Genomic DNA, 25,427 nt, shown 5'->3' with positions numbered 1-25,427 from the left:
TATCATAAATACAATACTGTATAATAATTTCAGTGTAATTGAATGGACCACCAGTGGTATGTGGCCACACTCACAATTAACACAGTCATTAAATGAAGCAACATCTGAAATCTGAAATGACTGAAACACACAAACACTTCAGTAGGTAGTGGTAAACAAACAAAAAAAAAAGATCTCCTCGGTCTCTAATGGTACGCATTACATCTACATTTTTGTGTATGCGCTCAACAAGCATGTCCTCCTGTGCACATACCACGAAATTTCACCACTCCAAACCTGTTAGGAGGATCTGACCTTGTATTTGCAAATATTACTTGTGCTGCCTCCTAAGCTGCAAAGAGCCACCAGACATTTTCAGGTAGGGACAGTCAACGTAACTCTTGATGTTGGGGCATTTAATTTCCAGCAGGCCGAATTGTGGATTTTCAGAAGGATCAAACAAGACTCCATCGGGGGAGCATCCCAGCCAAAACTGGGAATTACAAAAAAACTGGATTACACTCGTTCTTACACTGTGCTAGTTTGTCTGTTTTAATATAGTAGAGTATTGTGAAACAAAATAGCTAACGTTTACAAGTTCAGTCACATCAGTTTCTTGATTGTAGCATGATAACGTTAGCTACTTACCCTCATAGTTGTCGATATAGCTGCCGATATACATTTTAAATCCCTTTTCCCGCTTGCTGTTGGGAGCGGCACATGATGTTGTTACGAGTCGGTCTATGTCATTTACCGTGAGACGAGGTAAATCCTGAAGACAGCGACTATAAAAGAGAGCCATATCTGTCCATGTATAAACAGGAAGTTGATAGCCTAGTACACTCGAACCCGGAACTGTGACGTTTATAGAGCCTATTGCCGGCCCGAGACTCGATCCACAACCTTAGGGTTAGGAGTCAAACTCTCTAAGCACTAGGCTACGACTTCCCCCTTTAGCCATTTATTAGTAGTTATTAAGCACATATTAATGCCTTATTCTATTATCAAATTTGCTGATGATACTGTGGTTCTGGGCCTCATTTCCAACAATAATGAAGCTGCATACTTGGATGAGGTAGAGAAACATCATGGTGCCAGGACAATTGTCTCTCTATGAATGTGAAAACTAAAGAGCTGATTGTGGACTTCAGTAAGAGGCAGCAGCGGCCCTATACTCCTCTTATGATCTTCTTATCATAGCTGTCAGTGAGCCTTCTCGCACAGACACTGTGTAAAGTCCAGGAGGACGAGGAGCAAGTCTTGCTAGTGGTGCCATATTAGCTCACTCGGACCTGGTTCCCTGAACTAGTGCTCCACGCGACAGCCCCTCCTTGGCCGATTCCTCTGAGGAAGGATCTACTGACTCAGAATCGGGGCACCGTTTGGCACCCATGTCCAGACCTTTGGAAACTCCATGTCTGGTCCCTGGGTGGGACGCGGAGGTTCTAGGTGACTTACCCCAGGAGGTAGTGAACACCATCACTTCGGCAAGAGAACCGTCTACGAGACACGCTTACGCCTTGAAGTGGAACCTGTTCGTCGAGTGGTGTTCTTCTCACCGAGAAGACCCCCGAAGATGTCCGATTGCGGTCGTGCTTTCCTTTCTGCAGCAAGGGCTGGAGGGAAGGCTGTCTCCCTCCACCCTCAAAGTCCAGGTTGCCGCTATTGCTGCGTACCATGACCCCGTGAATGGGAAGTCTTTAGGTCAGCATGACCTCATCATCAGGTTCCTTAGAGGGGCCAGGAGGTTAAATCCTTTCCGGCCCCTTGCTATACCCTCTTGGGACCTGACTCTAGTGCTAAAATCACTACAGCGGGGCCCATTCGAGCCTTTGCATTCAGCTGAGCTAAAGTTTCTTTCATTGAAAATTCTGCTCCTGCTTGCACTGGCCCCCATCAAGAGGGTAGGGGACCTGCACACATTTTCGGTCGACGATTTGTGCCTTTGTGACTTGACCTGACTTGACCTAGTCTAAACTTGACTTGGCTAAACTAACACTCCATAACAACCTTTCGGCTTAGACTAATAACTTCAATAGTTAGCAGTTAGCATCATTTACTTAAAGCCTTTAAATACAACTTGTGTGTATTTTGTGTGTATGTGCTGTTGATTTCCTCTTAAGATTCCATTCCGCTGGAGGCTCTGACAGCTGCTGAACAATGAGTGCAGCTGGAAAAAGGACCTGTAAAAATAACTTCTACACACAGTCACTGCTAAACACAGCCAATTTTGAACTCAAAGATGCTAGAATCAGAGTCTGTGAAGGTCTCCTGAAAGCATCTGTAGCTAGAATTGACGTTCTGAACTAGGGATGTCAATTTTTGATCATTTCCATGATCAATCATCATTTAAATTAATGATCAATTAATCGATTAATTGTTAACCTTAATGCTGCTAAATGCATCTACTTCAGCGGCACGCATGACAGGATGTGCAAAAGCCACTCTCCAACGCTTTGTCACCCGAAATAAAGGGGTTTTAGTCTGACTAAAAAAAAATGCTAGTAGCAGGGTTATAAAATGAATATATGTGATTATTATGATCATTTGATAAAATGAAGAGAGTGTGTCGTACGTTTGAGATCATTTTACTTTGTTGACTGTTTCCTATCCTATCGCGGAGAACGCTGAACGCACCTTTTAAAAGGGGGGGAGTCGTGGCCTAATGGTTAGAGAGTCGGACTCCCAATCGAAGGGTTGTGAGTTCGAGTCTCGGGCCGGCAGGAATTGTGGGTGGGGGGAGTGCATGTACAGTTCTCTCTCCACCTTCAATACCACGACTTAGGTGCCCTTGAGCAAGGCATCGAACCCCCAACTGCTCCCCGGGCGCCGCAGCATAAAATGGCTGCCCACTGCTCCGGGTGTGTGTTCACAGTGTGTGTGTGTGTTCACTGCTCTGTGTGTGTGCACTTCGGATGGGTTAAATGCAGAGCACTAATTCTGAGTATGGGTCACCATACTTGGCTGAATGTCACGTCACTTTAAAATGGTTTCGTGGTGCTTGTTGTTGTATTTTAAAACACAATTGCAATGTTTTCATCCGACATTATGGCATTTAAAATAAAATTATCCCAAACGTAACTGTGGTGCGTGTGGCTGCGCAGTCAGAGAACTGCTTCCATCAGCGCTACTGCAAAACAAACTGTTGCTCACATGAAATATTTTCATGTGTGTATTATGACCTGTACTTAATTTGATATTGCTGGATCCTGTTCCGGAAAATGTCAGATTTTTGTTTTTAAAAAAACGGCATTTACAGTGCATTAGATCGCGACAGTGCATGCATGTGTGCATACGAGACGGAGCGAGCGTGGGTTTGCCTGGATGTATTTGGAGGCTATTGCTCACGTCTAGACTTGTGCCGGTATTCGGTAATGCGATATATTGCCGTAATGAATATGCACGGTATTGTTATCGTGGGCACTTCTAAATACCATGAATAATTATATATTACAAATTATTCAGAATTTGGAATGCATTTTAAGAATATTTTTCCCATCAGCTGCTCAAAATGCACAACACCGCTGTATGCTGCTTGAAAGAAGCATGCGCTCTGATGTAAACAAGCACGTAAGAGAACCACATGGGAGAACACGTGAGAGACGCGCTGAATGAAAGCACATTCACTCTCTGACAGCAGATGGCGCTAAAATGCAGCCCTTACTCTGTAAACCCCATAAATAAAGCAGCTGCTACTTTCTAAACCATTTTTAAATAATTTTAAGTAGCCATTCAGATTTGTGGATTTGCTATGGTGTTCATCACAGAGCCAAATACTTAAATATTTAGATTTAATAGGCTATTTATTTTCAAACTTTTTTTTTTAATCTGGACTACAACATGCCCTAGATATTGTTTGAAAGTGTTTTGATTCTTTATTTTTCATTCACACTTTACATTAGGGCTTCTTTAGTTAACAAACTGCCAGTGAAAAATTCTTTTGAACATTCATTAATCTTAGGTATTCCAATATTTAATAACACATTGTTAAAAATGAAAGTTGCAACTGTGTTATTTAATGAGCTAACATGAACTAAGACTTGTATTTTTTAACAAAGATTACTAACTTCTATAGCAAATGTAGCTATTGCTCATTGTTTAGCTGTGCATTTATTGAATGAGCACTATGCGATGTCCGAACTGATTACACTATATTTTATGTATTGCACTATATTTTATGTAAAATCATTTTCTATTTTTAAACTGTCTTAAATTCTTTTTCAATAAATTTTTAAATCATTTTCAAAGTTCTTAAATCGCTTGTTTTATTTTTGAGGTTATTTTTCTTCATGATTTTTTTTTACTTTCTTTTATGTAAAGCACTTTGAATTACCATGGTGTACAAAATGTGCTATATAAATAAACTTGACTTGTGTTAATGCATAATGTTAATGCATTAACTAAGGTTAACTAATGATGTCTTATTGTAAAGTGATACCTATTGGTCTTTATAGTTCTTTTGCACTTTAATGTGTAAAACTTTTAACTTTATATATTTTTTCTGCATTGCTTTAATGTATTTAAATGTTCAGTTATTTTTGTTACATGAAAAAAAGTTATTTAACCTGTTATACTGTATTATGACCAGTTTTTTTAAACTATATTTCAATAACGTGATAATACCGTATACCGTGACAAAAGCATTATCAATTAATCGCAACAGGAAAATTTGATACTGGCATATCCCTACTCACGTCTCACGGCACAATCCAAATGTTTCCATATACGCAATGTATTTGAATGTTAAACTATTATTTATAAATGTAAAGGCTTGTACTTTACACGGATTTGCATATAGACGGAAAAGATCATCCTTTTCACATGAGCAAAAATGTCCTTAACAGCAGAGTGGACCATATACTTCGGTCCATTTAAACTGACTAGTGTAACCTTTTATATGTTTGGTTGACTGTATTTTATTTTGATAATGAACAGACTGCGAAGGAAGTTTGAATTGCTAAAATATGTAGGGTGTGTGCACACGAGACGCCAGCGCGATCGAATAGCTGAATCATTAAAAAAAAGAGCTATTTTTGGTGTAAGATATAATCCACAAAAGTGTTTAATTATTTTTTTTGCACACAGAATATGTGTGCTTTCATAAAAAGCAAACAAACAGAATGCGCGTTGTCATCCTTTCCTTTCCGTGAACTTGCTTGAGCACCGCGACACATTTCTGTTTTAAATCTGTTAGCTTAAATATATTTTGCTTTTTTTTTTTTTTATTAATTTTTTTATTTATTACTTTAGGCCTACTTACATAGGCTATACATTTTCCTTAAAGCATCCCATTTTGTCCCAGGGCTTGAAAACCTGTGCCCTAGGCTAGTTAGGTCCATGCAGAAACTTGTGAACAATGCTCTTATAGTTGTGGCATCACCGTTTAGTGACATCATTGAATGCTCCGGGAAAACATATTGTCAGTGTTGGTCACAGCTCCTTTTAATTGCTGTTTTGAATCCAGCAATTATAAATGTACAAATTATAAACTCTGATTATGGCAAGTGTGGTATAAAAGCTTTGTTTACTAGAGGAATAATGGGTTTACTTGAAAAATGTTACATCGGGACCATGCTTTTGGATGCCGTTCGAGCCCAGCCTACATTTACACATCTTTGTTCTGGTTTTCCGGTTGGTCACGAATTTCCACAAATTTAATAATATTTAGGCATTGTTTATTTTCCTAAATCCTCACCATCTAACCCTCTAATTTCGCAGATTTATTTTATTGTCATTCACTGTTTTCGCATCTCTTACTGTGGTAAACCTGCGGGAAGGCAAATTAAAGATTTCATGGCCATGAATTAAGAATTTGTTCGATTTATTAATTTGTTCCCTCATTTTAGTTAAATCATGGGTTATATAAGGGAAATAAAATGATGAAACATGGACAGTGGCCACAAATTAATAAGTCGTAGGAACAAATTATCAAGTTGTAGGAATGAATAGCCTGGCCTAAATCTCTGTCCTTTGTCCTGCAGCCCTTCAAAGCGCAGTAGGGCTGTCAAAAAAAAAAAATTGAATTCATCGAATTTAAAATAAAAATCCACATTCGAATTAAAAAACGTTGCATTCGAATTTTAAGTGGCCATTAAGGAGGCAGCCTTTTCAATGGCGCACATGATGCGATGACGATGTAAGTGTCGTTGCATTATAACATATTTGTTATCTTGTCCAGTTGAAGCTATTAGATGCGGCGCTGCTGTGTTGTTGATTACAAATATTGCAGGGAAAGAGAAAATCAATGCGGAGAAGATCTTGTTTACATCAAAACTGAAACCAAGCCATTCACACAGAACAAATATTTTGAGCATTTTCTAGAGGGTCATCTTACTCATCTACTGTTACACTCACGTCTCGCACAAGAGAACCGCATGTTTAGAAAGCCATGCAAAATTAATGCAAGTTCAACTTTGAAAAAACATATCTCGAGACTTAATGGTGCCCCCCCCATCCCACTCCAATTTATGTTTATAAATTAAAAATGTACTCTGTATAATTGGCTTTTGGCCCTTTGTATTAAACTATGAACACATACATGTTGTTTTTTTGTTTATAGTTGTTTAAGCAACTTAATTAATTATAATTTGTTTATAAACATTATTTTAAACATTATGCATTATGTTATCTTATGCTCGATGCGCCCTCTCGTGGCCTCAGGAGAAAAGCCAAAAGCTTTTCTTTACAATAACTGAATTTATGCATTTTAAATTCGAATATAATTCAAATTTTGATAATATTTAAGCTCAAAATTCAAATTTAGTTTTTCAGCCATTTTGACAGCCCTAGCGCAACAATTTTCAATTTTCTGGAGAAATTACTTAGTTACTACATATCTATTGCTTTCCATGTTGAAGAACTTTTTGTTGTTTCTATTTTAATGTACTTTTAAAGTTTAAATCACATTAAAAGCTTAATTTGTACATTATGAATCAATGATAATGCATTTATATACCATCAGTGCCACTCACAGATGCTTGCATATGTTTTGTGCATGGTTTAAAATAAAATAGCTTAATCGACCATCGATAGCTTTAATCGATTGCATCTCTTATCGACAATTAATCAATCATCGATTAATCGCTGACATCCCTATTCTGAACAAGTAGCTGGACAACACTCAAGACGAATCTGACATGGTCCAAGGAAAACTGAGACACTTTGCTGTGATGCAGAAAGAACCTCAGTGAGAGAGACATCCAATGCCCTCACACTCAGTCAGCAAAGCGGATTCCCCCAGCAAAGCACAAATCTATCTATCTATCTATCTATCTATCTATATATGTTTTTTTTTTTTTTTTTTTTTTTTTTTTTTTTTTTTTTTTTATCTATCCAGTAGGGATGTAACGATTCAATTTGATTCACAATTATGATTTCACAATATAAATTCATATAAACTCCTACCCCAATTGTATCGGGATTTGTTTGGCATCTCAACCGATTTGAATTGTCACATATTTTAATCAATTTTGGCACTGGACACCTAAAAGGGTTGGCATGAACCTCCTAAGGCTTACTAGAACCGACTCAGATGAGCCTACATCGGAGCTTGCAATGAACCTGAGATCGAGGAGGACGCCAGCTTCTCTTCAGAGTCTTTTCCTCTGAAATATGTGATTAATCATTTAGACATCATGGTCTGCCCCTGCACAATGCCTAAACTGTGCCATCTGCATGAACTAACACAAGGTCTTCTCAAAAAGGGATCCCAACACTCTAGAGGTACTGAAATACAACATCCAAAATCCCAAGCTGACATCAGAAGGCATACAGTGTTACTACAATGCAAGGTCCTTCAATAGAAAGCTACAAGAGCTTCCAATCAGCAGAGAACAGAACAATCACTATGGTAACATACCCTGGTCCCAGACCAACTACTGGGAGAAGACCTGGAAGAGACCAAATTCGTCTGGGAATACAACCTGGACACCTTACATAACGAACAGCAACATTCTCTTCATCACTCTTCACACAGGTACAAATCAGAGGCTGCACAAAATCAGCCAGGCCCACTTCCATCTAGATGCTGATACTATCAAAAGAGCTACTTGAACAGAACTCACCTGGTACTACTGGGATGAAACAACTTCTGAATCCTGGTAGGATGACAGGTAACAGTGCTTTAAGATTTGCTGCACAAGCCAGTGGACCTGAACTTTGGTATAGCTTACACCACCACCTGAGAGCATCCAACATGGCAGTACAGTCGGAGAGCCCACCAGGCCTTACTTGCCTTGTGTCCTGGGTCTGATCCCCTGCCAACACTTTCAGCGCTCCAGTTACTCTGGACACTACACAACACAAAGCTGAACCAAGGTTCCTACACATTTTCCATCTCAAAATTCTATACATTTCCAGACTCAAATTTCCAAACCTTTCAGTAGATTTTCAGACTACATTTTACATAAATGGGCAACATACAGAACCTCTATTAAAACAACAACAACAAAAAAAACAACAACAGACTTTTGCACACATACAAGAAACTTTTCTGTACCTTCGAGAAACTACTGACATGAGCATGGGAATTTTTTTGTGTGCTTACGCACTGAAATTTCTAGTTTTATAGATACTATAACCTATTTCCTTTGTGCATCACTGCAATCTTACTATAAAGAAAATGAGAGCTTGGATGCACAAGAATTAATAGAAATCTATTTGCACAAAATTTGGCTTTCCTTAGGCTAGTACCTCTAATACCAAGGCCTAATGTCCAATGTAATGCATCCTCTGTGGCAGCGGGGAAACAATGACATGAAATGGGCTGTTGGCACAATATGGCTGTGTGCATTGTCTTATTTGCCAAGTTCAAGGGTCTATAAAAAAAGACTGGTACTGTATAAAAAAAAAAGTGTTCAAAACTTGGTTTCGTTAGGGCAATACGACACATACATATTTCAAGGCATAAGTCTTTTTTAACACAAACTCTGTGGCAGCCAAAAAACCACACCGCGAATTGGGCTGATGGTGCTTTGGTGGCTCAGTGAGCTTCTTCCTATTTGCTATGTTTAAAGGTTTCTGTATATTTCTTATTTTTGACAAGATCCTTTTAGAGGCTCTGTATTACGGTGCTAATAATAGTGTGAGAAGAAACCCAAAATGCATATACAGTAACCTGCATTTTTGCATAATGAAAAAGTGCACCTTGAATTCATCCAGTCATGTTTGACAATCACTAAAAAATCATTAAACAGGTGCCTTGACACACTTCTTGTCTGATAAAGTTTTGTAAAAAATTCTTAATTTTCTATTATAGATAACTAAATAGGGGCAAAAGTCTGGAAATGCAAATATTTCTCTATTCTGCTTTCTTTTTTTCCATACTTTTCCAGACCTGGAAATTACTCTGGAAATAATCAAATTCCAAACTGCGAAGGAAACAGTTCCTACCTGGCCATTGTTGATTGAAATGAACTGTCCAAGAGAACCAGTTCACAAAAAACAATGAGAAATGAAAAAACAATTCCCCTTGTACAGCCGTAAAAAAAAAAAAAAAAAGGAATCCAAAGCTGCAATACATAAATTCCTTATCATTCGCAAAAAATGTGTTTCGGTGGGGCAGATGTCACGCTGACTAGCACATCCTAACGTACAACATAGAATTTAAATTGAGTCATGTATGTTTGGCTGATTACATTTTAATTTGATAATGAATAGAGTGCAACACACCTGACTCAAATCACCAGTTTGTTAGAAGAGAGCACCATGAATGAACTCTGTTCTGATTGATATGGTCCCTACACAGTGTTCACTGCTCTCTACTCCCTGCACACGGGAAATCGGCTAAAGTTTACTTCACTTTAGTACAGATTTGTGCTACACCACTGTCTGCAGCGCCTTCACACACAGACAAAACTTACTACAGAAGTGTAAAGGGTTATTTAACCCAGAGTTGTTGAGAGAGGGAGTTGCATCAACTCCATTTGCTCCAATGGACCAGTTTTTTACAGCAATGTTGGATCGTGGAGTCTCTCAATAGTTCCCGGAAGTAAGCGCCAAATACTATCAGCACCATAGAGATGCAGCACTGTTGCTCATGTGAAACATTTTTATGTGAATATTATGACACAAGTGAGGCACAAAGCTTTGTTTCTAAGATAAATAATTGGTTAGGAGGCAAATGTTACATCCTGACCATGATTTTAGATTCATGCCAATCAAGAGGCAGCCCAGGAGCCCATCAATTTAAATTAAGCCATACGCAGCTTTGTTCTGTTTTGCGGGTTTATGGAAGAAAAATAATGGCATATGTCTTTTAAAAACAAAAAAGCACATTGAATAATGCCTTGTATTTTCAGGGCTTGCATTTTTAGGTCCTGAAATTTAACATAGTTGTTTATTTAAACTGTGAATATTTCAATTCAAAATATTTCACATGCATGTTCATAATTCAAAATTAATTAATATTCACCTTCCAGAATTCCCTTCCAAAATATTCAATCTGTTTAAAAATACAATGTATAATATTTGACAGGCAAATTTCGGTCGATTTTATGTCACTTTCCAAATTCGCTTCCACAAAATCAGTGGTTAAAATTCGACAGAAAATCTGCACAAGAGCTGCAGGGATAGCAGTAGAGCACCGATGCATGATCTCCAGCTGCTGTCAGTCTCTCACCAGCAGGTGGCGCAAGCGGCTGTTGATGAAGACCAAAGCAACAGGTGGATTAAGTCATGCACTCACAAAAACTGATTTGCAGAAATGGAGCAAGCGCTAAGTAGAAGTTTTGATTATCTGGGCCAGTATAAATATGTGGAAAAGCTGATTGTGTGTATGTTTAATTCAACACCTTCACTGTTTCCTGTAGCCTACATGTAAGCAGCTTTCTCTACTACAAAGAAGATCATAATGCTATTTTACCCAATGATGTACAGAACTAACATTACATCTGAGGAAGACATATATTGCTTTCGGTTGCTTAGTTTCCTTTACTTGTATCATAGCTTGTGTGAAGCTGTGCTGTAATACTGGGGTTCCCCTCATACGTCACACTCCAGGATTCCCCAACACGCGTAACGCGGCAGTGCACTAATACAGTGATATAAGACCTCAGATCTCAGAATACACTTTATTGATGATTATGCAAACTATATACAGGCAAGTAAATGAGGTCAGAACTCAGCGCGCTGCATTTACTTTATAATTGCTTTCCCTTACCACTGATCTATAGGTTCAACAGTCCTACAAAGATATCAACACCACGATTAGTTTTAACAATAGGCAACCACTTTATATTGACATAAAAACAGGAGTTCAAAACAGGAGAAAGCATTGATGCGCTATCGCACCCAAGGGATCGTCTGACAACTCCACCGACTGGGTTAAAACGTCCAATGTATTTCAATTAAAATGACTTTTAACATTTAAAATAATACTGTTAAATCGTAAAGCTCGTACTGCTCATATTGATTTACTACAGGTGAGATTTTGCCAATACCTTCCTTCATATCTGTACAGTACAATTATTTACATTTAAAGATCCCTGGAATTTTTTTTTTTATGTTCCAATGGTTGTATTATGTTGCTAGATACACGACTAACTTATTATAGGTTAGATTTTGCCAATATCTCCCTTAAGGTATGTACAGTACACAAATATCTTAAAAAACTACAGTAATTCACCAAAAGCATTTATTTACATGTTCTACTGGTTGTAGAATGTTGCTAGTTACAAGACTGACTCACTTTGTGTGACATTTTTACAATATCTGCCTTACTGTATGTACCATTCACAATTATTTAAAACAAAAAGAATCTGTAGGAAGTATAAATCAGCCTTTACAGTTTGATTCATCAGTGAGGGTGAGGGTTTACAACCCCCAGTTGGAATGATCCACAGGGTTATTCTGCCAGACATTATAATAGACAGTTGTGTGCCTTTCCAAATCAAGTCCAACAGATTGAATCCGTCACAGGTTAATTCCAGCCATCTTGAAGATGATTCAGATAAATGAAAATGCTCATGAGCTACAGTAAATTTTAAGTGTCACAGGAGAGGGTCTGGCTTCTTTTGTAAAGTAATTTTTTTAAATACATTTTCTGGCTTCAGACGTACTTCAGAAAACAGTACATAACTTGCATGGACTACTTTTATGATGCTTTCATGCTGATACGTTATCATGCATTTTTTTGTAATTTTGGAACTTGAATGCCCCTGATCCTCACTCACTTTCATGATGGATACAGTTGCTGAAACGTGGCTTTAAGTATATAAATAAACTAAGAATATGAAAAGGGGCATCCAGTCCAATATGCTGACTTTCTTCTAGATCTCATCAGATCAACATGTTTTTTTATTGATAATAAAATTTACAAAAAAGGTAATTTATAATACTGTATTTTTGTATTTTGTATGTTTTTTTACTTCCCACTTTATTCCCCTTCATCAGTTCAGATAACCCAATCATTTAGTGAATGTGAAATAACCCTTTAAGCGCCAGGGTTTTGGGAAAAAAATGCTGTATTTTGACATCAAGATTTCAAAAGCTTGTGGCTTGAAAAGGGCTTAAAGATAGAGATCTACTGTGAATTAGAAAAATGTTGGGCATGACCGAAAGTTTATGTGTGGGCGTAAATATACTCATCTATAATTTGCATATTATGACGTCATCATGAGGCGGCCATCTCGAATTTCAGAATATTCAGCAAATAGTAGATATTGAATTGATGTTTGAACTTATTTGCATGTTTTTTTTTTTTTTTGTGTGTGTGTGTGTGTCTTTTTATCCTTATTCCAAATGATCAGAAAAGAGGAAGCCAACAATAAAACAGGAGAAAGTACTAAATTATTACTATATTACTACACTATATAGTAAAATGCATGTGGACAGTAGCCTACTTTTTGATCATTCATCAGTAATATTCAGGAAATAATAGATATTGAATGGATGTTTGAACTTATTTGCCAGGTTTGTTTTTGTTTGTTTGTTTTTTGTCTTTTTATTCTCATTCCAAATTTATCAGGAAAAAAAGAAAAAACAAACAAACAAAACAGGAAAACAGGAAAAAGTAGTAAATTATTACTATATTACTGTGCCATAGTAAAATTAATGTGCCTATTTTTTGATCAGTTGACTAGCCATCTGCACAATCAGATATCTAGGTGACACCATTTATAGTTCTTGAGAGTATGGTACCTCTCATTGCATGGCACAGCGCACCTACTCACTGACTGCAACTGTACTGTCAGCCGGCGGCCCTTAGAGCGTGCACGATCAGCAACAGCTCTCCTATGGACACTACAACCACGTTCGCCCCTGCCACCCACATCCTCGTTGGGTAAAGGATCGAAAATGATCACTTGTTTGTGCTTCGTCAGAATCGGCAAATAACATTTGCAACACATCCTCACGGTACAACTTTTTGTTAGCCATTTGGCGGTTTTCTCTCACAATAATCACCATTTACTCGCACACTATGAACTGAACTGCTTCCACATCAATGACACGATAGCTCACTTGCTCTGCTATTTCCTCGAACACTTTGAATAGGAACATGACGTAATGTTGGTCTAGAATCAAAGTACTACATGTCTGCCATCTAGTGCTAGGGAATACAAATGAGATATTACACCATATCAGGAGCTACAGTCTGTTTTACTAAGTATGACGTCTTGTTGCAATTTTGCGACTTTTGCACTTAGAGGGTTAAGTTACACATTCATAAATAATGGTTTGTGAATATGAATTAAAACTATTCTGACTCCATACTGTACTTGTCGTCCATGAAGTGTTGCTGTGATGTGCTGCTGTTACCTGAGACAGCCAGTGGTGTTGCGGAGCACGACAGAGGAGTGCAGCTTGAGTTTGTGCTCATCGTGAAAGTCAGTGCTGCTCCAGCCCGAGTGAGGGATGATTACTGTGTTGGTCATGCTGCTTAAGGCATCACGGATGATTGTCGTCTTCACTGCATCACACGAAGACAGATTCCATAACACACCTACACACAGAAAGCAGTTCACATGTATGATGTTCCAGAACAATCACACGCAAATCTGTCTATCAATAATCTGCCTCGCCATAAATTTTAGTTACTATGGTCATTAACTCTGTGTCACAAAACTGAAAGCAGGTCTTTGTGTAAAAAACAACAACTACATTCACTGTCTTTTGTGTACCAATTAAATCAAAAACATTTACATACTGAAATCTGTCCTGTAATTTTCTGAACATCAAAGACCCCAACTGAGCAAGCCAAAGGGTGACAGTGGCAAGGAGCAAATTCTCTATTAGAAAGTAGTGGAGAAAAAAAGAATCCTTGAAGATATCAGGCTCATTTAGAGAGACCACAGGCCAACTAGTCGTTTAGGCATGCATTATGGTCTTAGCTGACCATAGGGGGTCTGTTTTAGCCCAGCATCTTTCAGAGAATGGATATGCATAGCTGTAACATATAACCAAAACCCAAAACATACAATGAATGTAATTTGTTTTTGCAGTCATACACACATTTCGTACAGTATGTCGTGTGTTAATTTGAATGGTGTGTTTTTATGCGGGTGACACTTTGATGCATCGCAGGAGATGCAGATCACTTCTTAAATCTCAAAATGCTTTTATGATGCACAATCAATTTAAACGCAGTCAGTTATGATTCTTATGGATTATGTAAGGAGTAATTGACGACGCGCCGTTGAATTATTAGAAAAATAATGCACACCTCGGGTGTCCAGTTTTTGTACTTAAATCGCTATTGTGAGTAGGACTATTTCTTCCGCATCTCATTCAATGTCTCTTTTGCTGGTTCCAAAACTTCATTTTAAAGCTGGTAATGGAGGCTTGAGCCGTTGATAGCATTCTAATGCAGTTATTAATTAAGTTATTAGAAAGAGACAGAGAGAGACAGAGACACACACACAGAGAGAGAGAGAGAGCTTGTGTGAATTAGGCTACCTCTGTGCATCCCTCGACAGTGTTCTGCAGCAGCGTCTCAGCAGCTGTTATTACCTCACTAGTGAGAAATGTCATGTGTATTTACTTTCGGAAAAATCATCTGTCATGTTGTTGTTTTTGTTATTCCTGTAATTTCCGTTATTACAGTTTTACTATGCAAAGTAATATGGAACTGTAATGCGGTCAAGATAGCTGCCTGAAACTACGTTCGCCATGCGTTTCCCAGAAAATAATCACACATCTCTGAACGTTCGTTAGTTAATCGGATTCAACTACCCCGTAGTATAATAAACTTTAATTAAAGCTGTCACGTATAACAAATCCACTTCAAAATTAAATAAATTGCTCAATACAATACTCTTGACATTGAAAAAATGCAAATCCTGTACAAATTCTAGAAATAAATAAATCAGTTAATAAAAACGGTTATATCTTTTATCTTTTAATGCATTAGAAATTGTATTGTCATTTTGCTGGCTAGGCTGTTTCCTTGATCTTTATTATACAATGTCATTACAATGCTGTCTTTCTGCCAGCCAATCACTGCATTGCTGATTGTGGTTTCGAGTATCAATATATCTGCCCTTTCCAATAAAAGGGCTGATTTATCAACACAGAGTGTCAATGCAAGTCAAGTCACCTTTATTTGTATATCACTTTATACAATACTGTCAATTAGGGATGTGCAAGACGGGAGCACAATCTGTTGAGTTATTGTGAGTTATTGGCGGCACCACCCTCTGGCGTTGTCCCTCTTCCATCGCTGGCCTGTACTCACACTGCACTTCACGCTCCGGGCCGGTGTTCTGTCGATCTTTGCTACCCTGTTAGATTTGCTACCTCCCATGAAAAAAGTAGGTAGTACTTATATGGGCCCGCCAATCCGAGGGGGAGCTTTTAATTGAAACGAGGGAACTAATATAGAGCCTAACACGGCCCAGCCCGGGGCTAATCAGAAATCTCTGCCCAAATCCGACCCGAGCCCGTGTCGCTGTCCTCATTTCACAGCTGCTATTGCAGCCACTATAATAGTTTAGTTTTGGTTTTAATGGCAAAGTGGTCATATTTCGTTTCGATTCTTTATTCATTTAATTCAGAAATATGATTGGAATATTTTATGTTTGTTAAATTCAAGTTTCAAGTAGCCTAAATTCAAGTAGCCTACAAAGGGGCCAGCGCAAGACAGCGAGTTGAGCATTTTTGATCAGTTTATCCTTCTAAAAAAAAAAATGTAATTAATAAGATTAGCATCATAATATTTTAAGAATAAAGTAAAAATTACGATAATAAAATCATGTTACATTGCGTGAAGTAAAAGTGAATATATTACACCTGTATACTCTAAAAATGTATTAAAAAAAAAAAGTATGTAGCACCTGTCATTCTTCACATTTAACATGAAAAACAGCAATAGGCTTACTGATGATTTTTTAAACTAAAATTGATTTATTTCTTGAGACACTCGTTTGTATTAAATTGTTCTGTTTTTTTTCAACATGCACTCAAATATTTATTAGTTTTTATTTCGTGCTGTAAATATTAAACAGGAAAATAATTGATTCACATGCCGATTGAAAGGAGGCAAATATCTCACTAAAAATTAAAGAGCGTAAAAAACATTTATTGTTTGTATTTTATCTTAAAATTGACAGAAGGCTGAGGCTTTGTGTTATAATAAAAAGTATCAAAGCCCAAAGCTTATTGCGATTAAAATGTTACATATTATTTCCAAGCATTTATACCATAATTAAAAGCTTGTGAATAGTCACATAACGTTATTTACTTCAAAAAAATCAACATAACAGTCAATTTTTTTTTTTATATATATGGGCAGTAAATGTTTATGGTTATCAACCAGTGGAATATTACATTTTATTCTTTCAACAAATAACAAATCATTTTAATGCAGCTAGCTCGTAATCACAACTCAATACGTGGGAAATGGTAAGTTTCTCGCTCAGCACAGTGGTGCGCATCGTTTTGTTAACGTTGTGGTTTATTATTTTGAGTTGTTTGGGACGCAGTGACACAGAAGACCCTCTCACAACATATTGCTTTATAGATCTATTGCGTTTGCCACACAGAAATCTTCATGTAATCATGCTGCACGTATCAGTAGTTCCCTGCTCAGGTGCGGTTAGCGCTCGCACTGCATGCGTACCGCACCCTAATTAAACTGAGCGGCACGGAGCGATCACATTAGTCAACCAAACCGGGCTTTGGGGGTCAGACGCGCTCGGGAACGGTTCACATCCATAGAAAATAATCGCACAGCCTAATCGATATTCTGTAATTAAATCGACTAATCAAATATTCAAAAATCGTGACCCATCCCTACTGTCAATGCAGCTTTACAGTGGCAAACAGGAAAATAGGTTGTCAATAATGCAAGAGAACAATAACAAAGAGTCATTTTTCCAGCTAAAGTCAGTTCATTGATGATTCAGTGATGCCATCATCCAGTTCAGTTCTCTTGCAATAGTGTCTGTGCAATCAGTCAAGCATCCCCAACTAAGCAAGCCAAAGGCGACAGTGGCAAGGAACCAAAAACTAAATCGGTGACAGAAATGGTGAAAAAAAACCTTGGGAGAAACCAGGCTCAGTCGGGGGGCCAGTTCTCCTCGATCTACTAAGTCTCATTAGAGTGTTAGTAGAGTATAAGTAGACTGGTAGGATTAAGGTTAGAATAAGTTGACATGTACTTGCAAAGTTACTTATAGTCAGTGGAATGTCTGTTGGGAGACCATCACAATAAAGAGTTAGCTGATATTAAGCAGTTTACTAATACTAGTTATAATACTAATAATAGTTAATAGGGACAAGTTGACGTTAGTGACAAGGCAGATTTGAACTTGATCCTGTACGAGATTGGAGCAGAAAGAAGTACAAGTCTGAAGGAGAAAGTTTAGACAAGGCCCCAGACTAATAAAGCTGTCCTATATGTCAGCATCAAAGCCTTAAATTTGGTGAGGGCAGGTGCACGCATCTAATGGAAAGAGAATAAGAGGGGTGAAATGACTGCTCTTTGGTTGACTGAAGGCCAGGTTCTTAGAAAAAAAAAAATCAGCAGCAAAGTGGACTTTATGACTTCATAAGACAGAGATATTACTTATTGGACCAAAAACCTGTACACAGAATCTCTTATAATACAATTTGCATCTAGAGCACGTACTGTTACTTCTTCCTCGACAGTCAAAAACTTGGGTGTTTTATTAGACTGCAAACAGTCTTCTTTCACATTAGAAACATCGCCAAGATCCGGAACATGTTACCAGTTTCTGATGCAGAGAAGCCAATTCTATGGGATCAGAATCCCGCCAAATGTATTGCAGTCATAGATCGAAAAATAATAAGCATAAATAAAATATTTAAAAACACATGTAAAATAATAACGCACAAAACTGAAAAACAAATGCAATTTTTTTTTAAATAACAAACAACGCGGTCATTGATCGAAAAATAATAAGCGTGAATCAAAAATGTAAACACATTTAAAATTATATTGCACAAAACTGAAACATGAATTCAAAATTTTCCAAATCGCAAACAAAATCAGGTTTCCTGCTCATATGTTATTTTTTTGTGTGCTTATGATCTTTTCCCCTTTGCTCTTGTTTCCACGTTCTGCGCTTGCATTTCTAAATGTTGCAGTTAGAGTTTCATGTAAATCAGGGCGGGCTTCAGCGTCACCATTGGGCCACAAGTTCTAGATTGACAGTTGCTCCTCTAGCCAATCAGTCCAAGGGGGAGTTGACGTCACTCCGATGCGACTCGTGGCTGCTGTGGTGGCAGGTGTGTGAAGCAGTGAGCGGAGTGGAGCGGGAGCGAGCGGGAAGCGCGAGCGGGCGGGTCTTAGCGCAGAGCGGCATTTTTAAAAGGACGGAGCGTCGCTCTATTTCCTGCTCCTATTTCGCTCAGCTCACCACGAGTCTGAAGCATGCTCAGTCAAGCCTGACCCAGAATCCATCTGTCTTTTACTGTCATCAACAGACTATTTTCATTCAAAACTTGGCTCAATAATGGAGTTCAAAAAGTACTTCAAAAAAGAAAACGAGAAATCATACAGGTGTACTATTAAAAAACGAACTAACAGTGATTTATTTATATAATTAGGCCCATTAATTCGTTTAATTTTACAGCATTTTTTTTTTTTTATACAATTGATATAAGCCAATTTAAAATTTAATCCTGTGCGCTGCGCAAAAGTTCATTTATAAGAATGTTGGCCTAATAGTTAATTTACTTTTAAAACGTTTATGTATATTTTTGTTTATATAATTTTTATTTATATAATTAGGCCCATTAATTCGTTTAATTTTACAGCATTTTTTTTTTTTTATACAATTGATATAAGCCAATTCAAATTTTAATCCTGTGCGCTGCGCAAAAGTTCGGTTATAAGAATGTTGGCCTAAAAGTTAATTTACTTTTAAAACGTTTATGTATATTTTTGTTTATATAATTTTTATTTATATTATTAGGCCCATTTATTCGTTTAATTTTACAGCAGTTTTTTTTTTCGTACAATTTATATAAGCCAATTTAAATTTTAATCCTGCGCGCTGCGCAAAAGTTCATTTATAAGAATGTTGGCCTAATAGTTAATTTACTTTTAAAACGTTTATGTATATTTTTGTTTATATAATTTTTATTTATATTATTAGGCCCATTTATTCGTTTAATTTTACAGGAATTTTTGTGACTAATTTGTAATTTGAAATAAAACATTTCTATTTGAAAAATGTTGTTGTTGCTCATTAGTTCATTAGGAGGTAAGGCTGCGGTCTAAGCTAAAAGTCATATATAGATTTTTTTTCTTTTTTGGAGCGAGCGGGGGGGCGATTTGAGTGGAGCGCGAAGCAAACTGCGTTGAGCGCTGAGCGATAATGAGCGGAGCGGCCTGATGTAGCTTTGAGCGGGGGAGCGGAGGGGTGAACAGTTCCGTGAGCGATGAGCGGAGATTCTCACCGCTCCCCTCCGCTCACATGCTCTGGTGTGAAGTAGAGGGTGACACGGTAGTGGATTTTCAAATCTCTCCTGTCCCACTCCCGCAAAAAAAAAACCGTCCCGTCCCAATCCCACAAAAAAAACTGGGGGGAAATCCCATCCCAATCCCGGAAGAATGACTCACGTTCCCTCCCACTATGTTGTATTTCTTTTTGGCCGGAATCTGTCACAAAAAAAATAAAAATAAAATACAGTACAGATCACAGCATGCCCACTTTAGTTAAATAAAAATTGTAGTAAAATGTAGTTTTTTTGTTATTTTATTGAACTGAAAGCCATCTTAATGCACAATGTGCATTGCACACACATTAAATTTAATGTAAAACATCCATGCTAACACACACGTTTTCTATTTTATTTATTTTATTTCATTTGAGCGTAGACATTTCACTGTCTATAGATTTATTTTTCATACACAGTTTCGAAGTTTCTCGCTCAAGTTCACATGACCGAGACGACAGAAACCGCATCGTTTGCTTTTATTATTTTACAGAAGCACGTTCCGTTGTTATTCTAATTGCACACAAATGAACGTATAGGGATTCGAAAGATTTATTACTTTTATCTGTATGAACAAAGATTACGGAGTATTTTAAGAGCCAATGAGAGCACCGGTGCCCTGGGGCGCTGTAAAGGGGGGGTAAACGATGACGATTCTCGGGGCCCATGACTAAGAGGGGGCCCAGAGAAGCCCCCAATAAAATTGTGGTGCTAAAAAAAAAATTGATAGTAAAAATTATTAACTTTAAATTATTCTATTTGCTGTTTCCTGGTGTCAAAAAAAATTATTTGTTTAGGAAACACAAACGTCCGTGGGCCCCTCTCCCCCTCTCGATTATCATAAAATGGTTCAGTCCACCCAAATTGTATCCAGTAACCAAGGCAACACAAACAGCTTGACTTCACTTATAGCGCCGCCAGATTCAACTTGACAGAGGATGTGAAAATGCCTCAAAATCTGGAAGTCAAAAACGGAAAGAGAAAAAAAATAAGAGAAGTGAAGTGAAATGTTACCCAATATTTCACAAGAAAAGGTGGGTTTGTTAGTAGGCCTAAATTGTTAGTGGACCGCCCGTGACAATGATCGTAGCCTACGGCACTTTTCTGTGCGTACGCACGCTTTGTACATGAGGCCCTAGGTCTCTACGGTAGCATTTTTCGATAAGTTAGCACGTTTCGATAGAGCAGGGGTGCAGCGGGTGCACGGCTTTGCCTCACATGCAGCCGGTGTCGGCATCTTTGTATGAGGCGGCGCCCACTTTCAGCACCCTGCTGCGGTCCACGCTGTTGCACCTGTCTTGCAAGCAGTCTAACTTCATGAACTCTGATAAAAATCCTCTGCCAGCTACTGTACAAACTACTATCAGCTGTTTGTGAGGTTTCAGTGCATCTCTTGAAGATGATGTGGAGTTGTATTACTACAATGTCCCCTATATTGTCAAATACAGCATGATTCATCTCTGCCAACCATCTTCACATAATACTTTCACATTATCTGATCCAGACCGTCGGCAAAACTCAATTTAAACAGCGCAAAATGACTGCCTGTGGACGTTATAGGTAGAAATGATTATATTTCTGTTCAACCATATGTTCAACCATAACTCCTTCCAGGACAGCCAGAAACCTAGGAGTTGTGATGGATCATCAGTTAAGCTTCACAGACCATATTGCTACAACGACCCGGTCCTGTAGATTTGCCTTATTCAACATTAGGAAGATTAGACCCTTCCTGTCAGAGCAATCCACCCAACTTCTTGTCCAAGCTCTTGTTCTCTCCAGACTGGACTATTGCAATGCTCTCCTGGCGGGCCTTCCTGCATGTACTATCAAGCCTCTACAACTGATCCAGAATGCAGCAGCGAGGGTTGTCTTCAATGAGCCGAAAACAGCCCATGTTACTCCTCTCCTCATCAGGTTACACTGGCTACCAGTAGCCGCTCGCATCAAATTCAAGGTACTGATGCTTGCCTACAAAACAACCACTGGCACGGCGCCAACTTACCTAAACTCACTAGTTCAATCTTATGCACCCTCCAGATGTTTGCGCTCTGCAAGTGAACGACGCCTTGTGGTGCCATCCCAAAGAGGTTCAAAATCACTCTCACGGACTTTTTCCTGGACTGCTCCCAGCTGGTGGAATGACCTCCCGATCTCAATTCGAACAGCTGAGTCTTACTCATTTTCAAAAAAACATCTAAAGACTCATCTTTTTCGCCTGCACTTAACCAACTAATACTAGTACTTTCCTTTTTTTCTTTTTCTTTTCTATCATATTCCCAAAAAAAAAAAAAAAAAAAAAAAAAAAAAACCCTGGCTACGTGTTCGGTACTAGACTAACTGAGACTTGTCATAGCACTTGTATACCGTTGTTGTTTTCTCGTTGATCTGATTGTTTCTACTGTTCTCATTTGTAAGTCGCTTTGGATGAAAGCGTCTGCTAAATGATTAAATGTAAATGTAATGTAAATGTTTATTCACACAATAAATATTTAAACTAGTTTTAATGAAAATTCATGTAGTTTTAGGAAAAGTCAGGGAACACCAAGGCTTTGTGATTTATTTAGACAAAGTTATTGACTATGCAAATTTCAAAACGGTCAAAATGATGCCTTGTTCATTCTAGTGTTAAAGATAATTACCATAAGTTTAAATGTTGCGGTATAAATATAAATACATTTCATTGTTTTAAGAGTGCTCAGTGTTTCCGTTACATTTCAACTGTCATGTTAAAAATATTAGGTTAGATTAGATTAACTTTATTGTCATTGCCAGTGTACAGTACAAATATGTACAGTACATTCATACAAATATAAATATATGTGAATACACTATATGACACATGTACAGCTATGCACAGTATATACATTATACAGTACTGAAGTAGTGCAGTATTACAAAGGACAAATTACGGGTGTGGACATGGGATGGAGTTCAATTGTCTGATTGACCTTAAATATATGAGAATGATAGTCAAAATACCATAAAAGCGCATGATTTTATGTAAATTAATATGAAAAAACTCTCAGCTGTGTTGGGGGCCCTGTCAAGATTCTTTTCATGGGGCCCAAAATCCTTAGCAGCACCCCTGCCGGTGCCTATCTGTCCTGCTGTGAGCGCGCTGCTGTTCAGTTTGCGCACACACTTCAATAGCGCACATTTCTGTGGGTTAACATTAGATTGAGCGGCCATGTAAAGTTGTGACTACATACATCTTTTAGATGAAAAGCTATATTTGAGGTCTATGAATGATAGCTGGGCTTTTGGATGTCCTGCCCGATGGAGGCTACTGTATTACCACATAGTCCAGCCATTAACGGTCTGTCCTTCACGCGCAGGTCATTCACTGAACCAGCCACACCAAAGCAGACAGGAGGAGAACATAAAGACACAGGGGAAGTAGAATTGAGTTCAAAGTTAAAATATAAGCCTACAGTTTATAGTTTATTTTAAAGGTAGGCTATATTTGTGTATAAAGTTGGGGATCAAAGTGTTATTACGATTCCCGGTCCTGCCCACTCCCGCTGACATTTTTTTCCTGTCCCGTCCCAATCCCGTGATTAACAGTGTGAAGATCTAGTGTGAGAATGGATAACCAGTATCAGAAGGCAAATCCTGGACGATCTCAGGTAATTAGCCATAAATATTTTGTTAATGGGTGACGGAAACATTCACTTTGTGTGTTATGATCTTTTCTGCAAGCTCTATGTAGTCTGACTAGGCCGATCTAGCTCGTTAACAGGTGTCTTGTTAGTTTGGTTTAGTAAGCAATACTTTATATTTTAGGCATTGTAGGGCTGCACGATAAATTGCACGCGATATGCGCGTCAGTAAAGGCGGTGTCCTGACATTTCCTACCAGGGTTTACTGCACATGCGCACATCAATATCGCGTCCTTTTTCTCGTGCTAAACAATGATTTGTAATGTATATGCATTACTGTAAGGGTAGGTTTAGGGTTGGGGTAGGTGTAAACTTTAATAAAAAACACAATCTAATTGTAAGAAAAAAATATTTAATGTTGGTTTCCTGTAGCTGTATCCCTTCAAGCTACAACCATAAATATAACACATAAAATACTGTATTTGCAGCGGTAATTCTCCATCACCTGCGCGCTTTCACATGGAGCAGCATAACGGCTCTGTGTAGTAAATGCTGCTCCATGAAACAAAATATTTATGGCTAATTACCTGAGATCGTCCGGGATTTGCCTGCTGATGCTGGTTATCCAGCTTCACACACCTGCCACAGCAGCCACTAGTCGCATTGGAGTGACGTCAACTCCCCCTTGGACTGATTGGCTAGAGAAGCAGCTGTCAATCTAGAACTTGTGGCCCAATGGTGACGCTGAAGCCCGCCCTGATTTACATGAAACTCTAACTGCAACATTTAGAAACGCAAGCGCAGAACATGGAAACAAGAGCAAAGAGGAAAAGACCATAAGCATACAAAAAAATAACATATGAGCAGGAAACCTGATTTTGTTTGCGATTTGGAAAATTTTAAATTCATGTTTCAGTTTTGTGCAATATAATTTTAAATGTGTTTACATTTTTGATTCAGGCTTATTATTTTTCGATCAATGACCGTGTTGTTTGTTATTTTAAAAAAAAAATTGCATTTGTTTTTCAGTTTTGTGCGTTATTATTTTACATGTGTTTTTAAATATTTTATTTATGCTTATTATTTTTCGATCTATGACTGCAATACATTTGGCGGGATTCTGATCCCATACAATTCATGCATTCATGACCTCTAGACAGCATTATTGTTAATGCACCACTAGGTGGTTGTACTAAATCTTCAATAAACAAGCTACAGGTAGTCAAAAATTAAGCTGACAGAGTCACCAGATCAAGAAAACATGATCACATTACCCCAATTTTACATTCTCTACACTAGCTACCTATTAAGTTCTGTACCGATCACAAAATATTGCTACTGAAGTCCATTAAAAAGACCATAAATGGTTTAGCACTTGTATTCTTAACTTGTCTTCTTTGACGCTACAATCCATCAATATTTCATTATTTGATGCTATAAAAACAGGGTGATTGTGATTGCTTGCGATTAGGTCTGCAGGAGTTTGGGCGGACACTACTGCACAGGCTCCAAATGACATCATTTTCCCAAGATGACAGCGGCCATACTGGGATGTTTTGGCTTCACTTTTCTATAGTGGAAGCAAGTGGAGATGAGTCGTCCATCTATTAGTTTTTTTTTTTTACAGTCTATGAACTGTCCAATCATAAAGACAGTCCTTTGCTTCATTCCTGAATTAACCAGCCATTTGAACAAATCATGACACATGACATTTGAAACATTAAGATCTGTGGTGACTTGCCATCACCAACTGGCAGTTTTAGTTTCATATTTAAAGTATCATTTTATTAAAAAAATTATAGACTGAACATGTTATGCATTTTCTACAGATACATTCAGGAAAATGTGTGTGTATTGATAGAATGCATACTGTACATAAAGAGACAAGCTATACACATATGTGACCCTGGACCACAAACCAGTCTTAAGTGTCAATTTTTCGAAATT

General features: G+C 37.9%; 1 protein-coding gene across 8 annotated transcripts in view; it reads right to left on the bottom strand.

The window, feature by feature from the left end:
• Nucleotides 1-25,427, bottom strand: part of LOC109073638 (plakophilin-4-like) — a 128,740-nt gene that overhangs the window by 22,402 nt on the left and 80,911 nt on the right. For all 8 annotated transcript variants that reach the window (XM_042755118.1, XM_042755123.1, XM_042755120.1 and 5 more), the window contains one exon: nt 13,735-13,918. In XM_042755118.1, coding sequence (XP_042611052.1) covers nt 13,735-13,918 — 184 coding nt within the window. The remainder of the gene's footprint in view (nt 1-13,734; nt 13,919-25,427) is intronic.

The sequence above is a fragment of the Cyprinus carpio genome, unplaced genomic scaffold, assembly GCF_018340385.1.
Source record: "Cyprinus carpio isolate SPL01 unplaced genomic scaffold, ASM1834038v1 S000006643, whole genome shotgun sequence".
Taxonomy (NCBI): domain Eukaryota; kingdom Metazoa; phylum Chordata; class Actinopteri; order Cypriniformes; family Cyprinidae; genus Cyprinus; species Cyprinus carpio.
The sequence above is the reverse complement of the archived record's forward strand: the minus strand, read 5'-3'. Positions and strand labels throughout refer to the sequence as shown.